Here is a 21,341-nt window from a genome sequence, read left to right as displayed (position 1 = left end):
GCCAATGTTCTGGCCTTTACCTCCCTGGTAGCTCGGAGATGGATTTTTCTGGAGTGGAGGGACCCGGAGCCACCAAAACCGGGTGAGTGAGCTGGCAAAGTTTCTAAAGTTGGAGAAAGTCGAGTTTGTCTTAATAGGGACAGTCGATGGGTCTGCCTGGAGGTGGAAACCGATCATCGACTTCTTCAAGGAGAATTGAGGTGTCAGTGGGGGATGTGGGAACAGGAAGGCAGGATGGGGGGGGGGGGGGGGGGGGGGGGTAATGGCAGGGGTCTGGGGTGTTCGTTAACTGGTTATTCATTATGATGGTCCTGTTTGTTCTTGCTCTTGTTTTTGTTTGTATTTACTGTTTATACAAATGCCTTAATAAAAATATACTTTAAAAACATATTAGTGATAAAAGTTGAGTTGAGTATTCTGCATGTATTTTTCTTTTCATGTTCACCAAAGTAAAAGAAACAAAGATGAGTAAAGTTAAATAAGTATTCTACATTTTCCCCTAATTATCTTTGTTGGATAGGGAGAAACATTGCAGCCAAGAATTAAATGAGTTGAGCAAAGTTCATGCTAGAATGGGTGGATTATACCTTTCCAAAGAAAACATGAAATTGAGATCTGAAAGTTATTTTTACTTTCCAAACCAACATTCAACAGTAACTACTTTAGTGATAAAGTAGTAAAGTACTGATCTTCATTAGAGCTAACAGGAATGGCCATGGATAACATAGTGGATGTCATCTATCTAGATTTCCAAACTGTCTTCAATAAAATGCTACATAATATTCTAATGCATAAGGTCACTATCCCGCACCTGTAAAAAAAATTAGTTATACCATCAGAACAAGGTGAAGGTCATGGTCCAGGATGTTGCCATACTGGCAAATATCACCAGACATTGCGATAAAGGAGGTGGTTGGTACGTTTCACAAATCTAGCCTCCACAATCACCTGCAATCTGTCGTTTGATGCTGAAATCAACTCATTGGTCACAAAAGCTGTAGTTATTATCTCCAAGCTGAGTACGAAACTGAGGCAAATGGGGGCACTACTGATGGCACCTCTGCCGTTCTCGCCAGCTCAGTACTCCACAAGCCCGGTAGCAGTGGCAGCCCTGAGGGTATGGGGACAGTGGAGACAGCATTTGGGATTAGAGGGGGCATCGGTGTGGCGCCGATATGTGGTAATCACCAGTTCGCTCCGGGGGGGCTGGACAGGGGGTTTTGGGGGTGGATGCGGGCAGGGATCAAGAGATTTGAGGATCAATTTATTGATGAGGGTTTCCTGAGCCTGAAGGAGGAGTCTGAGTTGCCAGGTGGAAATTGGTTCCGTATCTGCAGGTGAGGGATTTTGTGCGGAGGCAGTTTCAACCTTCCCGTACCTGCCGCCCAGGTGCTACAGGATAAGGTGGTGTCGAGAACAGGAGCAGGAGAGGGGAAGGTCTCAGAGATCTATAAGGAACTGATGGAGTGGGAGGGGGCCCCAATAGAGGAGGTGAAGAGAAAATGGGAAGAAGAGCTGGGAGGGAGTTGGAGACCGGATTATGGGAGGAGGCCCTGAGGAGAGTTAATGCATCCTTGTTGTGCACCAGGCTCAGGCTGATACAATTTAACGTAGTCCACAGGGCACACATGACTGTGGCTAGGATGAGCAGGTTCTTTGGGTAACTAGAGGATAGGTGTGGGCACTGTCCGGGGGGCACCTGCGAACCATGTCCATATATTTTGGGCATGTCCTAGGCTGAAGGGTTTCTGGCAGGGGTTTGCTGATGTCATGAGGTTGATGCCGAGTCCAGAGGTGGCGATCTTCGGTCGGCTCGATCGGCCGTCATCCTGGCCTTTGCCTCCCTGGTGGCCTGGAGACAGATCCTACTAGGGTGGAGGGACTCGGAGCGCCCGAAGTCGGGGGTGTGGATTAGCGAGATGGCAGGGTTTCTCAGACTTGAAAAAATTTAATTTGCCTTGAGGAGTTTGTTGCAGGGGTTTGCTCGAAGGTGGCAACCGTTCATCGATTTCTTTGAGAAAAATTAAGTTGTCAGCAGGGAGGGGGGGTGGCATGGGAGGTGGTTGGGGATGGTGGCACTGTTTGTGTAAGCCATGTTGGCTGGGGTTTGTGCCCGGAGTGGGGTTTGTTGGGTATATTATTGTGTTTTGTTTTTATTGAAATTTGATGTTTTAAATTGTTAAAATTATAAATGCCTCAATAAAATATTTTCTAAAAGAAAAGAAAGTGAGGATAAACAGCAATCAGGTGAAGAATGAGTCTACCTAACCTGTATCCTCAAGCACACTCATCTACAGTGGAGAGACCTGTGCGACAAATGTTAGGCAGGAGAAACAGCTGAAGAGTTTACACGTTCTCTTGGCAGGACAAGGTCACCAACTCATAGGTCCATCGTCATACACTCATTGCTAAGCCAATGAAATTTATGCTGACTTGACCATATTCATCAGATGGCTGACAGCTGTATATTCAAAGATATTCTGGTGAACTGGTCGTTAGTTAATAATCTCCTAAACATCCATACCTCCATTACACGATCACTTGCAAGCAAGATATGAAGATAGCGGACATTGTCACAGACATCTGGGAAACAGTTTCTGGCAGCCATGGTCTCTGGAGGCTGAGTGGGAGGGCATTGGAAGGGAAACACTGGCAAGCAAAAATAAAAATCTTAGCTGGCTTAAAGCTCCAAGACAAAATAAAAGGCCAGTGAATTGTGACCTTCTCAGCCCACTGTCTTCCTCAGCAGAAAATGCAGCAGAGACTGCCATGCCAGAGTGGGGTGCCAGAGTCGCATCACGTGATGCTTAACAGTCAATTACTATGGCACAAAACATCTTCTTGCGAGGCAGAGGTCTGCTATCACGGTCACAGCATGCTGAGTCAAGGGATAATTGGGAAAATAATTAGTTAGCTTATTGTGAGATGCAGTGTTGCTATTCACAGCAGTGGAAGGTAGAAAGTACAGTCCCACAAAGCTGAGCTTTGACAAAGAGTCATCCGGACTCGAAACGTTAGCTCTTTTCTCTCCCTACAGATGCTGCCAGACCTGCTGAGATTTTCCAGCATCTTCTCTTTGCTCTCAATCTCCTTTGTGCCAAAGAGAACAAACCTAGCTTCTCCAACCTCATCCTGTGGCTAAAATCCATTACCCCAGGAACTATTCTGGTAAACCTTCTCTGCATCCTCACATTCTTCCTAAAGTGTGGTAAAAAGAAGAATTTTAATGTGATTCAGGAGCCAAAGGTTCACTGTGTACCAAATCACTGAAGTACTGACACAGGATGAAGCCAGAAGAAAGATAACCCAATCTCAAGAATTTATTTCCAGAGGAATAGAACTGAAAAGAAGTTTGCTAAACGTGTAATGAAACTTGGTGTATAGTTCTGACAGCCACATCATAAAAAGGATATAGTTACAGTGGGAAGGGTGCAATAAAGATTTACAAGGATAATATTAGAAACACAAGGTCACACCTCTCAGGAAAAGATTTTTCCCTTGAACAGAAAAGACTGAGGGAGACAAACTAAGAAAGGTCTTTAAAGGTTTTGCCAAAGCAGACACAGAAACGGTATTTCCAATTGCAGGGAAGAGCAAAACTAAAGACCATCAATAAAAGATAGTTGCCAAGAATTTAAATAGGGAATGCAGAAGAAACAACTTTACCTGGAGAGTGGTGAGACATGAACTCAATATCACAGAGAGTGGTTAAGGCAAACAGTATAGATGCATTTAAGGAGATGCTAGATAAGCTTGCAAGGGAGAAAGGAACAGAGGGCAATGCTGATAGAGTTAAATGAGAAAGACAGGTGACTTGAGTGGGGTATAAATGCTGTTGGGGATTGGTTGGGGAAAGTGGGGTGTTTATATTTAATCCAAGTCTGTTTTACCTGTAATAACCAGAAGAAGTGTCATGAATGTTTCAGCACAATCTGGAGCTTTCAGCTCATCTACATCAGCGATGTCTTTATACTGGGATACCCATGCAGCTTCTGAAGATAAGACCGAGTCCATCTTTTCTAAAGCAACTGGAATACAAGAATCATAAATCAGCACTGAATGCCCATAAATTGATGTTCATTTTTAAAGAACAGAAACATGTGTCCATAATTTATCACGTTACACCTCTATCTAATATCTAAAATATTATTTATTCACAGGATTAATAAGCAACAGTGAGTCAATTATTTATTTTATAATATCCTGGGGGTTACCATTAACCAGAAACTGAACTGGACAAGCCATATAAAATACTGTGGCTCCAAGAGCAGGTCAAAGGCCAGGAATCCTGTGGCAAATAACTCACTTCCCAATTCCCCAAAGCCTGTCCACCCATCTACAGGACACAAGTCAGGAGTGTAATGGAATACTCTCCATTTACCTGGATGAGTGCAGCTCCAACAACACTCAAGAAGCTCAACACCATCCAGGAAAAAGCAGCCCACTTGATTTCTGCCCCTTCCACAAACATTCAATCCCTCAACCACTACCGAACAGTGACAGCTGTGTGCACCATCTATAAGATGCACTGCAGGAACTCACCAAGGTTCCTTAAGCAGCATCTTCCAAACTCCCGACCACTACCATCTAGGACAGAGCAGCAGATACTTGGGAACACCACCACCGGGAGGTTTCCCTCAACGTCACTCACTATCTTGACTTGGAAATATATTGGCGTTCCTTCTCTGTCGCTGAGTCAAAATCATGGAACTCCCTCCCTAACAGCACTGTGGGTGTACCTAAATCTCAGGGACAGTTCAACAAGACAGTTCATGCAGCACGGTGGCATAGTGGATAGCACTGCTGCCTCACGGCGCCAAAATCTCAGGTTCGATCCCGGCTCTGGGTCACTGTCCGTGTGGGGTTTCCACATTCACCCCATGCTTGCGTGGGTTTCACCCCCACAAGCCAAAGGATGTGCAGGGTAGGTGCATTGGCCATGATAAATTGCCCCTTAATTGGAAAAAGTGAATTGGGTACTCTAAATTTATTTTTTTTTAAACAAGACAGCTCACCATCACTTTCTCAAGGGCAACTAAGGTGGGCACTAACTGCTGGTCTAGCCAGTAATATTCACATCCCATCAATGAATAAAAATAAAATACTCATACACATATTAAATTGTACTGGTTCTGTGCCAAAGGAAAATGAGTTCCAAAAGAATTACTCTTCTATTACGACATACTTTTTTAGATATCTAAGTTCCATTTGTGCTTACATTTTCTTTCCACTGTCAACCATTTCTGAAAGCAGGTCTCTTCTGAAAGGATGTGCATACAGCTTGGGAGGTTGTTGGGATAGCCATAGGCACTATGTAGCTCTTTCTCAAACAGCAATATTTCATCGACCATGTGGCAAAACAGGCCATCATCATAGAGGAGCCTGGGAATATCAGCAGACATCTTCTCCAAAACCAGCATTACCAGACCCCGTGAGAACTCCAGCTAAACAACACGGCAGGTGGAAACATGTTACTGGAACTGTTTCATAATAAGCTTTCGTGAGTGTGGTACGATCTGATAACATGCTCTAAGATTGCACACCCTAATTTTTGGATACAAACCATAACAAGATATACCATATTTGCAGCTGTGAAGAAAATATTATACAGCAATGTGTAAGTGTGTGAAAATTAAAAAGGTGACACTGATGTGAAATGCTCCAATTCAGCTCTCCCACCTTTTCTGATCTTAATTTTAAACTTTTAGTTGCTGACTTTATTATCAAGGAATTAATTATTGAAAATCAGTTCAAATTCTTTCACATATTCGAGTAAATTCTGTACAGTAATATTAACTATGCAGGTTTTCGTACTCTGTGTAACTTATCAAAATAATGATTCTAATCTTCCTGTTCATGAAATCTGCAAATCAGGTTTGTCAAGGACATAGATGAGAGAATAACTAAATATGTCTATAAACAACTTTTAATTACAATAATATTCCTAAAAAGGTATACAACATTATTTTATACGACTTCTTTTAAAAGCACATTTTTTGAATAGAATTATATGGAAACTTGCCTTGGCATCCAAAGAACAGCCTGTTTTATCTATGATAGGCTGAATTTTTTCTTCAAAAAACTTAATATGGTTTCCAATCCACATTAGCACTTGTGTCAGGTACCACTCTGGCTATAAAATAAAATAAAATGAACACATCTGCTACTCACTCCAACATTTAAAATAGTTATCATGCACATTGTATCTTAATCTGCCTTTTTTGAATTAAAAATGAAATGAAAATCGCTTATTGTCACGAGTAGGCTTCAATGAAGTTACTGTGAAAAGCCCCTAGTCGCCACATTCCGGCGCCTGTCCAGGGAGGCTGGTACGGGAATCGAACCGTGCTGCTGGCCTGCTTGGTCTGCATTAAAAGCCAGCGATTTAGCCAAGTGAGCTAAACGAGAATGTTAGGGCTAACAGTTCAAAAACAAGCAACATCAGTTCACATTTGAGATACGGGCAAAAATTATATGCCTATCTTGTCCATTAAGATAGATCTTAGTGGGAACTCCTAATTTTTCAGTTCATACGGTCATAGTGGTCTGAATAGCCTCTTTTGTGTGAGGGGGTGATTTTCCAGCCGTTCTCGCCAGTGGACGTTCCCTTTGATGGCAAACCCCTGCTGCGGGTTTGCCTGGCCTTCTGTGCGGAGTCTGCACGTTCCCCCCGTGTCTGCGAGGGTGTCCGGGTCCAGGTGCTCTGGTTTCCTCCCACAGTCCAAAGACGTGCAGGTTAGGTAGATTGGCCATGCTAAATTGCCCTTTGTGTCCAAAAAGGTTAGGTGGGGTTATTGGGTTGCAGGGATGGGGTGTAAGTGAGGGCTTAAGTGGGTCGGTGCAGACTTGATGGGCCGAATGGCCTCCTTCTGCACTGTATGTTCTATTGAATTCTGTTAATATTCAGATTTTCATAATTCTATGATACACATGGACCAAAATAACTTTTGACCTCTTATGATAATAACCAGATTTGAACTTATGAAATTCCTTTAGACTGATGTAAGAAAGACATCTCTCAAGAATTAAATCCAACTGATCCCAAAGGTGTGGCATCTTGAAATTTGGATGTCTATGCAACACAATCTGGAAGTATGGAGAACCTTGTAAGGATGCATCAGAACAGTCTCAGGAAGAAAGCTTTTGGCTGAAAATCCATTAAATCATTATCATTATACCAATTGACTAAACAAGTTTATTTCTATATTTATGTATGCATATGTTCATACATACACATAAGAATCTACTCTAATGGAAGACAACACTGACGTGTTGACACAGTATGCACCAATTACAACATGCACTGCAGCCACTCACTAAGGCTCCTTTGAAAGCATTTTATAAACCCGCAGCCGTTGCCACCTAAAAGGACGAGGGCAACAGATGCTTAGGAACACGATAACATGCAAATTCCCCTCCAAGCCACATACCATCTGACTTGGAACTACATCACCGTTCCTTCACTTTCAATTGATCAAACTCCTGGAACTCCTTTCCTAACAGCACTGTGAGTTCACCTACACCACATGACTGCAGCGGTTCAAGCAAGCGGCTCACCACCGCCTCCTCAAGGGTAATTACAGATGGGGTATAAATGCTGGCGTCGTTAGCAATATCCATATCCCAAAAATGAATTTAAAAAGGCAGCTGGAACCGCTAGCAATCGCGCTCAGGGCAGCAAAGAATTGGAGGGGGATCCGAAGAGGAGGCAGAGAGCAGAGTCTCACTCTATGCAGATGATCTGCTCCTCTACATCTCGGACCCACAAAGCAGCATGGACGGAATCATCGCGCTCCTGAAAGAGTTTGGAGCCTTCTCGGGCTACAAACTCAACATGAGCAAAAAGGGGGGGGGGGGGGGGGGGCAGCACTAAAGGGGCTGCCGTTCAAACAAGCCCGACATAAATTCCGCTACCTGGGGATCCAAATAGCCCATGACTGGAAAGGGATCCACAAATGGAACCTCACCAGCCTGGCGGAGGAAGTAAAAAAGAACCTGCAAAGATGGAACACACTCCCACTCTCCCTCGCGGGGAGAGTCCAGACAATCAAAATGAACGTATTGCCCAGGTTCCTCTTCCTGTTTAGATCCATTCCGATCTACACCCCCAAGGCCTTCTTCAAAGCGCTGGACAAACTTATCATGGCGTTCGTATGGGGGGGGTAAAAATGCTAGGATCCCAAAGAAGGTCCTACAAAAAACAAAATCCAGGGGGGGGCTAGCCCTCCCGAATCTACAATTCTACCACTGGGCGGCAACAGTCGAGCGAGTAAGGGGATGGATCCAGGAGCCAGAAGCCGAGTGGGTGCGTGCGGAGGAGGCCTCCTGCATGGGGACCTCCCTCCGGGCCCTCGCCACGGCAGCACTCCCATCCCCACCCAAAAAACACTCCAGCAGCCCACTGGTGACAGCCACCCTCCAATCCTGGAACCAACTGCGGCAGCAATTTGGCCTGAACAAAATGTCGGACAAGGCTCCCATCTGCAACAACCATAGGTTCAAACCAGCACTGACTGACGCCACCTTCAAAAGGTGGAGGCAGGACGGGGGGACACTGACAGTCAGGAACCTATACACGGACGACAGGATCGCAACACTGGACGAACTGACAGAGAAATTTCGGCTAGCTGGGGGGAACAAGCTACGGTACCTGCAGCTCAAAAACTTCCTACGAAAGGAGACAAGGACGTACCTACAACCGCCACGACAGACACTACTGGAAGACCTACTGGACGCAAGTATCCTAGAGAAAGGGAACTGTAGCGACATGTATGACCGACTGGTAGAAAGGGACGGCACCGTACTGGACGCAACAAGAAGGAAATGGGAGGACGACCTGGGGATGGAGATAGGGTGGGGACTCTGGAGCGAAGCACTGCATAGGATCAACTCCACCTCCACGTGCGCAAGGCTCAGCCTGACGCAACTAAAAGTGGTACATAGAGCCCACTTAACAAGAAACCGTATAAGTAGGTTCTTCCCGGAGGTGGAGGACAGATGTGAACGGTGCCAAAGAGGCCCGGTCAACCACGCCCACATGTTCTGGTCTTGCCCCAGACTTGTGGAGTACTGGACAGCCTTCTTCGAGGCTATGTCCAAAGTGGTGGGGGTGAGGGTGGAGCCATGCCCGAAAGTGGCGGTCTTCGGGGTTTCAGACCAGCCAGATCTATTCCTGGGGAGGAGGGCGGACGCCTTTGCCTTTGCCTCCCTGATCGCCCGCCGTAGAATCCTGTTTGGCTGGCGGTCAGCAGCACCGCCCAGAGCTGCAGACTGGCTGTCCGACCTCTCGGAATCTCTCCAAATGGAGAAAATCAAATTCGCCATCCGAGGGTCAGACGACGGCTTCCACAGAACGTGGGAGCCATTCATGCAACTATTCCGGGACCTGTTTGTGGCCAACGTACAAGAGGAAGAATAGTCGGTGGGAGGGCTACTGGTTCGTTATGGGGGTTTGATGGCTAGCTAAGGCCCAAAACCAAACTGTAAATAAATGCCAATAAACATGTGCCTCGGCCATATTGGGGAATGTAAAATATGTATGCTGGCTAAAGGGGAGAGGCCACAGTTATTATTACGAAGATGCTTACCTGTAAATATATATGTTAATTTTTGTGTGTTTTTTTTTTCTCTCTAACAATTTGTAATTTGTTCAATATAAAACTGAATAAAAAACATTTATAAAAAAAAAGGCAGCTGGACTTCACGATCAGTGCTCACTATTATTATTGGAGCAAAGTTGAACAGAAACCTCCGGCATCCATACAGGCGCAGTTAAATGTTGAAATCTGGAAGCTGTGTTCGATTTTCCCTGCTCCCTACAAGTTTCACTAAACCAGTACCTTGTTGAAAAGATTCAGCATTTAAATTCATAATGGTTTGAAGTTGTTGTACTTATCCACTATCTTCCCACCTAAATATGCCAGAAAAGGCTAGGGCTTGTGCATTCAGGTGAAAATATTTTATTTCAAGCTATGATAATCCTAATTTTTTTTAAAAATGTATTTACGGGATGTGAGCGTCGCTGGTTAGGCCAGCATGTATTGTCCATCAGAAGGTGGTAGTGAATTGCCTCCTTTTTTTTTTTAGAAAATATTTTATTGAAGCATTGGTAATTTTCAGTTTAATACATTAACATCTCTTAAACAACCACACGGGCTGACACACGTAAAGAAAGAAAAAAAAACAACCTACAGAACAACAACCCCTACTCCCCCTGCTCTATTCCCTAGCTGCCCGTAAACTATATTCTCCGTCCCGTTGCTGAAATTCAACTTTCCTTGAAGCGGCTGCCATCTCAGGGCGAACCCTTAAATTGGTCCTCTCAAAGCAAATTTAATTTTCTCCAGACTGAGAAACCCTGCCATTATGCTGACCCACACTCCTGTCTTTGGGGTCTCCGTGTCCCTCCATCCCAGCAAAATCCGTCTCCGGGCCACCAGGGAGGAGAAGGCCAGGTAAGTTGCCTTCTTAAATCGCTGCAGTTCCTGAGGTGTAGATATACCCACTGCCAAACAATTTCTTTGGCCTACATAATTTAAATTTATAAGTGTTAAGTTTCATTCATTCAAATTTTCGAGAATTTTTAAGAAATCTAATGTTAAAATGCTTTACTTGCTCTTGTCTCTTTTCTTTCAACCGGATCTTTCCCCCTCTTTCTTTTGGTTTCTGGTCACTATTTTGCATTGTATTAAATATTCTGACTAATAGTTTCTAGTTGAGACTGTGTGTCTCGGTAAGGATTCTTTTATCTAATCAGCTGAATTGACATGTTGTTGCTTGCCTTGCTCACACATGCCGCAGATACTGTGCAGAGGGTGCCACTGTAAAGGATCTCTAAATACCATAAATTGCTGCTCAAAGCCCTTGAAGAGCCAGGGACGGGGCTGCTGGGTAGGGGTGCTGCAAGTGTAACAAATGGCGAGTGGCATTTCTTTGTTGCTAACTGCAAAATCAAGACCATTATCTCTTTGAGGCAAATATACACGGTTTGATTGAGTTCACAAAATGAAACAAAAATACAGTAAACGTCGAGACTGCTCCTATCTTTAAACATTTCAATGAAAAGCCTGAGGAAAAAAATAAATGGAATACAGTAGAGTACAGAGTATCCTTGTACAATAATCGTCCAAATTAGTGTACAGGTACAGGAACTAATTAGGAAGACAATGGAATGTTGGCCATTATCATAGAATTATCATAAAATGCACAGTGCAGGAGGCCATTCGGCCCACTGAGTCTGCACCAGCCCTTGGAAAGAACACCCTACATTTTTTTTTTAAATTTACGAGTACCCAATTATTTATTTTTCCAAATAAGGGGCAATTTAGCGTGGCCAATCCACCTAACCTGTACATCTTTGGGTTGTGGGGGTGAAACACACGCAGGCAGGGGGAGAATAAGAACAAAGAACAAAGAAAAGTACAGCACAGGAACAGGCCCTTCGGTCCTCCAAGCCTGCGCCAACCATGCTGCCCGTCTAAACTAAAATCTTCTACACTTCCGGGGTCCATATCCCTCTATTCCCATCCTATTCATGTATTTGTCAAGATGCCCCATAAACATCACTATCATCCCTGCTTCCACCACCTCCTCCGGCAGCGAGTTCCAGGCACCCACTATCCTCTGTGTAAAAAAATTACCTCGTACATCTCCTCCAAACCTTGCCCCTCAAATCTACACCCCCAAGTAATTGACTCTCTACCCTGGGAAAAAGTCTTTGACTATCCACTCTGTCTATGCCCCTCATACTTTTTTAGACCTCTATCAGGTCGCCCCTCAACCTCCTTCGTTCCAGTGAGAACAAACCAAGTTTATTCAACCGCTCCTCATAGCTAATGCCCTCCATACCAGGCAGCATCCTGGTAAATCTCTTCTGCACCCTCTCTAAAGCCTCCACATCCTTCTGGTAGTGTGGTGACCAGAATTGAACACTATACTCCAAGTGTGGCCAAACTAAGGTTCTATACAACTGCAACATGACTTGCCAATTCTTATACTCAATGCCTCGGCCAATGAAGGCAAGCATGCCGTATGCCTTCTTGACTATATTCACCACCTGTGTTGCCCCTTTCAGTGACCTGTGGACCTGTACACCAAGATCTCTCTGACGGTCAATACTCGAGGGTTCTACCATTCACTGTATATTCCCTACCTGTATTAGACCTTCCAAAATGCATTATCTCACATTTGTCCGGATTAAACTCCATCTGCCATCTCGCCGCCCAAGTCTCCAAACAATCTAAATCCTGCTGCAGCCTCTGACAGTCCTCATCGCTATCTGCAATCCCACCTACCTTTGTTTTTTTTTATAAATGTTTTTATTCAGTTTTCGTATTTTATATTGAACAAATTACAAATTGTTAGGAGAGAGAAACAAAAAAAAAAAACAAACAAAAACAAACACGCAAAAATTAACATACATATTTACAGGTAAGCATCTTCGTAGTAGTAACTGCGCCCCCCCCCCCCCCCCCCCCCCCCTCAACATGTTTATTTAGCTTGGTTTTGGGCCTTAGCTAGCCATCGAACCCCCGTACCGAACCTGTAGCCCCCCCCCCCCCCCTCCCGCTACCTTCCCCCGACTATTCTTCCTCTTGTACATTGGCCACAAATAGGTCCCGGAACAGTTGCATGAATGGCTCCCACGTTCTGTGGAAGCCGTCGTCCGACCCTCGGATGGCAAATTTGATTTTCTCCATTTGGAGAGATTCCGAGAGGTCGGACAGCCAGTCCGCAGCTCTGGGCGGTGCTGCTGACCGCCAGCCAAACAGGATTCTACGGCGGGCGATCAGGGAGGCAAAGGCAAGGGCATCCGCCCTCCTCCCCAGGAATAGATCTGGCTGTTCTGAAACCCCGAAGACCGCCACTATCGGGCATGGCTCCACCCTCACTCCCACCACTTTGGACATTACCTCGAAGAAGGCTGTCCAGTACTCCACGAGTCTGGGGCAAGACCAGAACATGTGGGCGTGGTTGGCCGGGCCTCTTTGGCACCGTTCACATCTGTCTTCCACCTCCGGGAAGAACCTACTCATACGGGTTCTTGTTAAGTGGGCTCTATGTACCACTTTTAGTTGCGTCAGGCTGAGCCTTGCGCACGTGGAGGTGGAGTTGACCCTATGCAGTGCTTCGCTCCAGAGTCCCCACCCGATCTCCATCCCCAGGTCGTCCTCCCATTTCCTCCTTGTTGCGTCCAGTACGGTGTCGTCCCTATCTACCAGTCGGTCATACATGTCACTACAGTTCCCTTTCTCTAGGATACTTGCGTCCAGTAGGTCTTCCAGTAGTGTCTGTCGTGGCGGTTGTGGGTACGTCCTTGTCTCCTTTCGTAGGAAGTTTTTGAGCTGCAGGTACCGTAGCTCGTTCCCCCCAGCTAGCTGAAATTTCTCTGTCAGTTCGTCCAGTGTTGCGATCCTGTCGTCCGTGTATAGGTCCCTGACTGTCAGTGTCCCCCCGTCCTGCCTCCACCTTTTGAAGGTGGCGTCGGTCAGTGCTGGTTTGAACCTATGGTTGTTGCAGATGGGAGCCCTGTTCGACATTTTGGTCAGGCCAAGTTGCTGCCGCAGTTGGTTCCAGGATTGGAGGGTGGCTGTCACCACTGGGCTGCTGGAGTGTTTTTTGGGTGAGGATGGGAGTGCTGCCGTGGCGAGGGCCCGGAGGGAGGTTCCCATGCAGGAGGCCTCCTCCGCACGCACCCACTCAGCTTCTGGCTCCTGGATCCATCCCCTTACTCGCTCGGCTGTTGCTGCCCAGTGGTAGAATTGTAGATTCGGGAGGGTTAACCCTCCCCTGGTTTTTGTTTTTTGTAAGACCTTCTTTGGGATCCTAGCATTTTTACCCCCCCATACGAACGCCATGATGAGTTTGTCCAGCGCTTTGAAAAAGGCCTTGGGGATGTAGATCGGAATGGATCTAAACAGGAAGAGGAACCTGGGCAGTACGTTCATTTTGATCGTCTGAACTCTCCCCGCGAGGGAGAGCGGGAGTGTGTTCCATCTTTGCAGGTCCTTTTTAACTTCCTCCGTCAGGCTGGTGAGGTTCCATTTGTGGATCCCTTTCCAGTCATGGGCTATTTGGATCCCCAGGTAGCGGAATTTATGTCGGGCTTGTTTGAACGGCAGCCCCTTTAGTGCTGCCGCCCCCCCCCCCCCCCCCCCCCCTTGCGGGTGTAATGGGAAGATCTCACTTTTGCTCATGTTGAGTTTGTAGCCCGAGAAGGCTCCAAACTCTTTCAGGAGCGCGATGATTCCGTCCATGCTGCTTTGTGGGTCCGAGATATAGAGGAGCAGATCATCCGCATAGAGTGAGACTCTGTGCTCTCTACCTCCCCTTCGGATCCCCCTCCAATCCACCTACCTTTGTGTCGTCCGCAAACTTACTAATCAGACCAGTTACATTTTCCTCCAAATCATTTATATATACTACAAACAGCAAAGGTCCCAGCACTGATCCCTGCGGAACACCACTAGTCACAGCCCTCCAATCAGAAAAGCACCCTTCCATTGCTACTCTCTGCCTTCTTTGACCTAGCCAGTTCTGTATCTATCTTACCAGCTCACCTCTGATCCTGTGTGACTTCACCTTTTGTACCAGGGTGCCATGAGGGACCTTGTCAAAGGCCTTACTGAAGTCCATATAGACAACATCCACTGCCCTACCTGCATCAATCATCTTTGTGACCTCCTCGAAAACTCTACCAAGTTAGTGAGACACGACCTCCCCTTCACAAAACTGTGCTGCCTCTCGCTAATATGGCCACTTGCTTCCAAATGGGAGTAGATCCTGTCTCGAAGAATTCTCTCCAGTAATTTCCCTACCACTGACTTAAGGCTCACCAGCCTGTAGTTCCCTGGATTATCCTTACTCCCCTTCTTAAACAAATGAACAGAATTGGCTATTCTCCAGTCCTCCGGGACATCACCTGAAGACAGTGAGGATCCAAAGATTTTTGACAAGGCCTCAGCAATTTCCTCTCTTGCCTCCTTCAGGATTCTGGGGTAGATCCCATTAGGCCCCGGGGACTTATCCACCTTAATATTTTTCAAGATGTGCAAACTCCACACGGATAGTGACCCAGGGCCGGGATTCGAACCCGGGTCCTCAGCATCGTAGTCCCAGCGCTAACCAATGCACCATGTGTCACCCCCTGAGAGCACCCTACTTAAGCCAACACCCCAACCTTTTTGGACATTAAGGGCAATTTAACATGGCTAATCCACCTAACCTGCACATCTTTGGACTGTGGGAGGAAACCGGAGCACCAGAGGAAACCCACACAGACACGGGGAGAACATGCAAACTCCACACAGACAGTGACCCAAGCCGGGAATCGAACCTGGGACCCTGGAGTTGTGTAGCAATAGTGCTAACCACTAAGCTACTGTGCGGCCCCATGTAAAGGGAATGGAGTATGAAAATAGGGAAGTCTTGCTACAGCTGTACAAGGAAGGCATTGGTGAAACTGCACCTGGTGTTCAGTTTTGGTCTCCTTAATGAAGGAGGGATATTCTTGCATTGGAAGCAGTTCAGAGAAGGTTCCTTAGGCTGATTCCTAGGTTACACGACCAATAAGGAAACATAGAGCACGTTGAGCTTATATTCTTCTAAACTCCAATGAGTGCAAGAGGTGACCAGAATATTCTGATTGGGTTTCACAGGTAGTTGCAGAGAGGATTCTTCCTCTCATAGGGGAACCTAGAATAAGGGGCCACAGTTTAAGCATAAGGCTCTCCCATTTAAGCTGGAAATATAGAGACATTTCTTCTCCAAGAGGGTAACCAGTCTTTGGCATTCTCTTCTACAGACAGCAGTGTATTTTGGGTTATTAAATATATTCCTGGCTGAGTTAGGCACATTTTTGATTGATAAGAGAGTCAAGGGTTACTGGGGACAGGCAGGAATGTGGAGTTAAAGTCACAATCAGATCAGCCGTGATCTTATTGAATGGAATAGCAGGCTTAATGGCTTATTCTTATTTCTTACCATCTTATAGTAAATGTAAGTTAGGCATTCCTAGCTGGGCAAAGGTTTGTTATATTATCCTACTAAATAAGGCGTTACAACAAAATGTCAAACCTTGTTTAGCGTATTGGTTTGCCTGTTCCCAGAAAAGTGGTATTTAAATCTCTTCTGTAGTGGTAATAGCATGAGCTGTATGGGAATTGCAATGGGTAAAGAAGGAGGTACTTCATACTTCTCTGGTAGCTGCTTTCGTTTAGTTACTAGTTCATCTCTGCACCAATAAGTTAAGGATAAGTTTGATCTGATTCTCAAAGATTATTCAACAAACATTCCTCTCCTCTCAACTTTAGTATGTGGAAGGTACCAAGCACTCAACATTCAATAAGTCTTAACTGACAACAATTACACCTAATTATGAATACGATTTCAACTTGTGCAAAGATGTCAAACAATAACCATTCAAGTGGGCAAAGTACAGAGTTAATGGACAATAAAACAAATTCCTCCTAGCTTGGAAACATATATTTGAAACTGAAAAATAAAATACGCAACAAACAAAACCAAAGTCCAGAAGCAGACTGTCAAATGACAGATTCATGGCTTAAAAGGAATTCTGATACACACCACAGTAAGTTTTACTACCAACAGATACAATTAGCCTTCTTTATCAAATATTTATCCCCACCTCCTGGTCAAAAGTAGTTACTGCAACAGAACAGTGGTACCTGGAGAAAATATAAAGAAAATCAAATGTTTCCTTCCCTGGCTCGAGTCAAAATGGCCTCCCCTATGAAAATTCTATCAATAAAGAAATTGGCAAATTAGACTTATAACATGCAATATAATTTTATAATCATTTTAACTTAGTTTTTTTTTACATATCCTTTGCCAAGATTTGCTCTGCAGATGTAATTAGTATTCTCGATGATGAATGTCCATTCTTTTTTCCCCATTTCCACCTCCGCCCAAAGGTAAATTCTGTTTAACCTGTAGCATCTTGCTAGTGGGTACTCAGCCTCTTCTGGCGAGATACGAATCAGTCTAGGTGACATCAAGTAGAACTCACATAAAATAACCTCTCAAGAGCATCCCTCCCAAAGAACAAAGCTCACTGAGAACCCAAATGAGGGAACTCTGAAATTAAAATCAGATGTCTTGCTATCCTGAAGTAAATCCATAGACAAGAAAGAGTATTACTTTACTGATGCCAAATGGGAAAGGATACGACATCTGTAACTTGAGAAGTTGAATGAAAAGTGTTTCCAAGTTGTTGTTGAGCTCTGCTGAGTTTGCAGCTGAAGGGCCTGCAAGAATCTGGGACTGTGGCGGTCCAATCAATGGCCAATGCAGCTGTTTTAAAACTTCTTCAAAATCACTACGTAGAAAAACATTAAATGATAATTTTTAGAAATGGTATTCCCTCTTATAAATTACAAACATTGACAAGGCTCTCGGGTAGCAAGGGGAAAAATCAGATAGGCCTCCCCCTCCTGACTGTTATCCAGCAATTATTGATGGAAGTGTATCTGTTACTTGAAGACATGAACCAGCGCTTTGGTTATTCTAACTCCTGACTTTTCATTCAAATACCCTTCCAAACTTTGTCAAATGAAAATGGCTAGCTTTTTGTGGTTCCTGTGGAACTATTCTCAAGCCAGTATCATGGCTTTGGGTGTGAAGGGAAGCACATTGGTAAGAAAGCAGAGATATAGAAAACTTGCCTGTGTTTAACCTTATTTATTATCCCCCTTACAATGTAATCTGAATTTTATCTGACCATTCTAGTTTCCTATTCATCCTCGAGTTCTTTCTGTCTCCATGTTCTCTTCCGACTTCTTTACTCTTTGACATGCAGCATTTTCATGATCTCTCAAAGCATCAGTGCTATAACGAATCTTCCTCTACATTCTGGCATCAGTGCAATCCTTTCAAATTACTCCAGTCACAACTGCCTGCAACACGGTCTCTGTTAGCACTTTTTAATCTGTCTCCACTCTCTTCCACATCAGATTTGCTCTTTTCCCATTTTAAAAGATGGCATTCTTGTACTTCCGATGTCATTGTAAGTGCTCTATATTTATTATACCCTACAGCTGACAAAGCACTTTCTGTTACAGCAGGAAGTCTAAATAGGTTCCCAAAGGGTCACTGGACCCTGCTTCACATTGGAGAAAACAAGCTATAAACAAAATAAATATTATTTGCGACTATAAAAATTGCTTTGGAAGATAGCACAAAAACAGGTAGAGGTTGAAAATAAAATGCAATAACCAGACATGTCCTGTGGAGCTTTTATGGATGGAAGATAGAATTTGTGTTTATACAGAGCCTTTCACAACCTCAGGTTGTGCCAAATCACGATAGTCAGTTAAGTACTTTTTGATTTTGTAATAATGTAGGTTAAACATAATAGCCAAATTGCACACAGCACGTCCTCATAAACAACAAAGTGATAATGACCAGATAAACAACAGTTGCAAAGTTGTCATGGGCTAAAGATTGATCAGAATGCTGGGGAACTCTCCTGTCTTCTTCAAAGAGAGTCATTAGATCTCAGAGGGCAGGCAATAAAATTGTAATCAATAATCAATCATCTTTATTAGTGTCACAAGAACATAAGAATATAAGAAGGCTTACATTAACACAGCAATGAAGTTACTGTGCAAATCCTCTTAGTCGCCACACTCCGGTGCCTGTTCGGATACACGGAGGGAGAATTTAGAATGTCCGATTCACCTAACAATCACGTTTAATTTACATCTGAAAGATGGAGCAGCTTCATTTATATTCATTCTTTCTCCATTGGGTAAAAGAGCTATTATTTGTATCCATTTGGAAATTATAATTTTCTTCCTACTCTTGAGATGCTTCATATTCTTACCTCAAGAGACAAATAGGTAGGTGGCCTCCCTAGGCTCTCTCAAAGGTCATTCATAATCAGCTGTTCAGAGGATCACAATACAGCCCAGGCATCTTGCATTTCTTTTGTAAAGTGAGAAAGCTTAGTCTACTGAAAAATATAACACGTGGGGAATAACAACAATTCTTTATTATTAGGGGGAGGCAATGGCGTAGTGGTATGGTCACTGGACGAGTAATCCCGCCATGGCAGATGGTGAAATTTGAATTCAATTAAAAAAAAATCTGGAATTAAAGGTCTAAAGATGACCACTGTCGATTGTCGTAACACTAACGTCCTTTACAGAAGGAAATCTGTTGTCCTTAACTGGTCTGTGACTCCATATCCACAGCAATGTGGTTGATTTTTAAACACACTCAGGGTTGGGAAATAAATGCTGGCTCAGCCAGCAACACCCACATCCCATGAAAGAATAAAAAATACATTTTATGCAAGTTAGCATTGCTTTAAAAAAAATGGCTATTTTCTACTCTGGAATTTCATTTTTGCTGACATTTATTCTATTACATACAACACTCTGACATTGATACTACTCTAACCCCTCTTCTGGTAGCTGAAACTGTAGATTTATTAAAATAAAAACTTACTTGGTTAGTCTGTCCTTGAGAATTTTGTGCCAGAATTTGACAGTGGATCTTATGAAATTAAGTAGATGAGTACAAGACGATTCTTGAAGCTTTATATCTAATTCTGCCATGGAAACCAGGGTATTGGCAGCATCTGATACACTATTTGTCATGAGGTGCTGCTGAATGCAATCACTGGGGAGATAACATTATAAAAATAGCATCACTACAAGTTAAACAGAAGAAAATGAAGATATATTCAATAGTTTGATAACCATGGCAATTTTGTCACCAGTATTTTAGCAAAGGTAAGATGGTGGTCATTAGGTGTGATTCCTTTACAAAGCTTGGGGCATTCTATACCTTGTAAAAATAAAAATGCTGGCCAGTGAAGGAATTGAGATGGGGTGGAGAAGGAGGAGGGGGTGGAGAAGGAGGAGGGGGTGGAGAAGGAGGAGGGGAGGCTCCTCCCCACCCCCCCCCCTCCCCAACTCTTCGCTCTCCCCCCGCCCACTCTCTAACACGGTCCTGCTCAATATGCTCCCCAGCTGGAGTCTGCCAGCCTGGCCCCGGCATATTTGGGTTTAGCTGGATGTTCAGGCCAATCGCTGAAAGCCACCTCCTTGGGCTGCAGTGCTGCCAGTGGTGATGCTGCTGGTACTGCAGAGCTGCTAGCCTCCAAATGGTTTGCAGCTTTACGAGGCAGGCCATCCTCTGAAGAAGGGCAGAAATCTTGTCTCATACCAATTAAAGGCTCATCACCAAAATATGAAAGCTAGGAAACCCGGCCAACCAGAGGTGGGCAGGCCCCTACATCAATAGGGGGCCTGTCCTCAGTGTGTAGGAACAGAAGTAGGCCATTCAGCCCCTCAAGCCTGTCCCACCAAATAAGATCATGGCTGATTTGTTACCTAACTCCATATACCTGCCTTGGGCTCTTATCCCTTAATATTTTTGCTTAACAAAAATCTATCTATCTCAGATTTAAAATTATTAACAGATCTAGCTTCAACTGCTGAGTTCCAAACCTTTGAGTGAAGAATTGCTTCCTAAAATCTCTCCTGAACAGTTTAGCTCTCATTTTTAGATTATGCTCCTTAGTTTTAGAATCTCCAACCTGGTGGAAATAATTTATCCTTTTCTATCCTTTCCCCATTAATATCTTGGATACTTAGATCAGGTCACTCCTTGGCCTTCTAAATTCTAGCGAAAACAGATCTAATTTGAGTAGTCTCTCCTCATAGCTCAATCCCTGTAGTCCAGGTATCATTTCTGTAAACCTATGTTGCACTCCCTCCAAGGCCAAAATATCCTCGTGGTGCCCAGAATTGCTCACAGTAATCCAAGTGGGTCTAACTCAACTCTGTGGGCTTCCATCTTAGTTAACAGTTTCTTATGTGGGACTTTATCAAATTCCTTCTGAAAGTTCATACAAATGCCATCCATAGACATTCCCCTGTCTACTACCTTAGTCACCTCTTCAAAAAATTCAATAAGATTAGTCGGGCATGACCTTCCCTTTACGAATCCATGCTGGCTCTCCCTGACCAACTGACATTTTGCGAGCTGTTCAATTGGATTTGTTTACTGTCACATGTACCGAGGTACAGTGGAAAGTATTGTTCTGCATGCAGCTCAGACAGATCATTCAGTGCATGTAAAGAAAATACATAATAGGGAAAACATAAATAACATAATGTAAATACATAGACACAGGCATTGGGTGAGGCATACAGGAATGTAGTACTACTCGGTAGAGAAGATGTGTGAAGAGATCAGATCAGTCCAATAGAGGGTCGTTTAGGAGTCTGGTAACAGCGGGTAAGAAGCCATTTTTAAAATCTGTTACGGCGTGTTCTCAGACTTTTGTATCTCCTGTCCGATGGAAGAAATTG

General features: G+C 44.3%; 1 protein-coding gene across 2 annotated transcripts in view; it reads right to left on the bottom strand.

Annotated features, from left to right (window-relative positions):
* rint1 (RAD50 interactor 1) overlaps positions 1-21,341 on the bottom strand; it is a 62,269-nt gene that overhangs the window by 30,316 nt on the left and 10,612 nt on the right. Inside the window, exons 3-8 of one of the 2 annotated variants that reach the window (XM_038811599.1) lie at positions 19,468-19,641; positions 17,186-17,335; positions 16,075-16,231; positions 6,023-6,133; positions 5,219-5,444; positions 3,891-4,028 (exon numbers count right to left, since the gene is read on the bottom strand). In XM_038811599.1, coding sequence (XP_038667527.1) covers positions 3,891-4,028; positions 5,219-5,444; positions 6,023-6,133; positions 16,075-16,231; positions 17,186-17,335; positions 19,468-19,641 — 956 coding nt within the window. Of the gene's footprint in view, positions 1-3,890; positions 4,029-5,218; positions 5,445-6,022; positions 6,134-16,074; positions 16,232-17,185; positions 17,336-18,841; positions 18,861-19,467; positions 19,642-21,341 lie in introns of those variants that run through there. The other variant, XM_038811601.1, reaches the window with a different exon arrangement.

This window comes from Scyliorhinus canicula, chromosome 11 (genome assembly GCF_902713615.1).
Source record: "Scyliorhinus canicula chromosome 11, sScyCan1.1, whole genome shotgun sequence".
Taxonomy (NCBI): domain Eukaryota; kingdom Metazoa; phylum Chordata; class Chondrichthyes; order Carcharhiniformes; family Scyliorhinidae; genus Scyliorhinus; species Scyliorhinus canicula.
The sequence above is the reverse complement of the archived record's forward strand: the minus strand, read 5'-3'. Positions and strand labels throughout refer to the sequence as shown.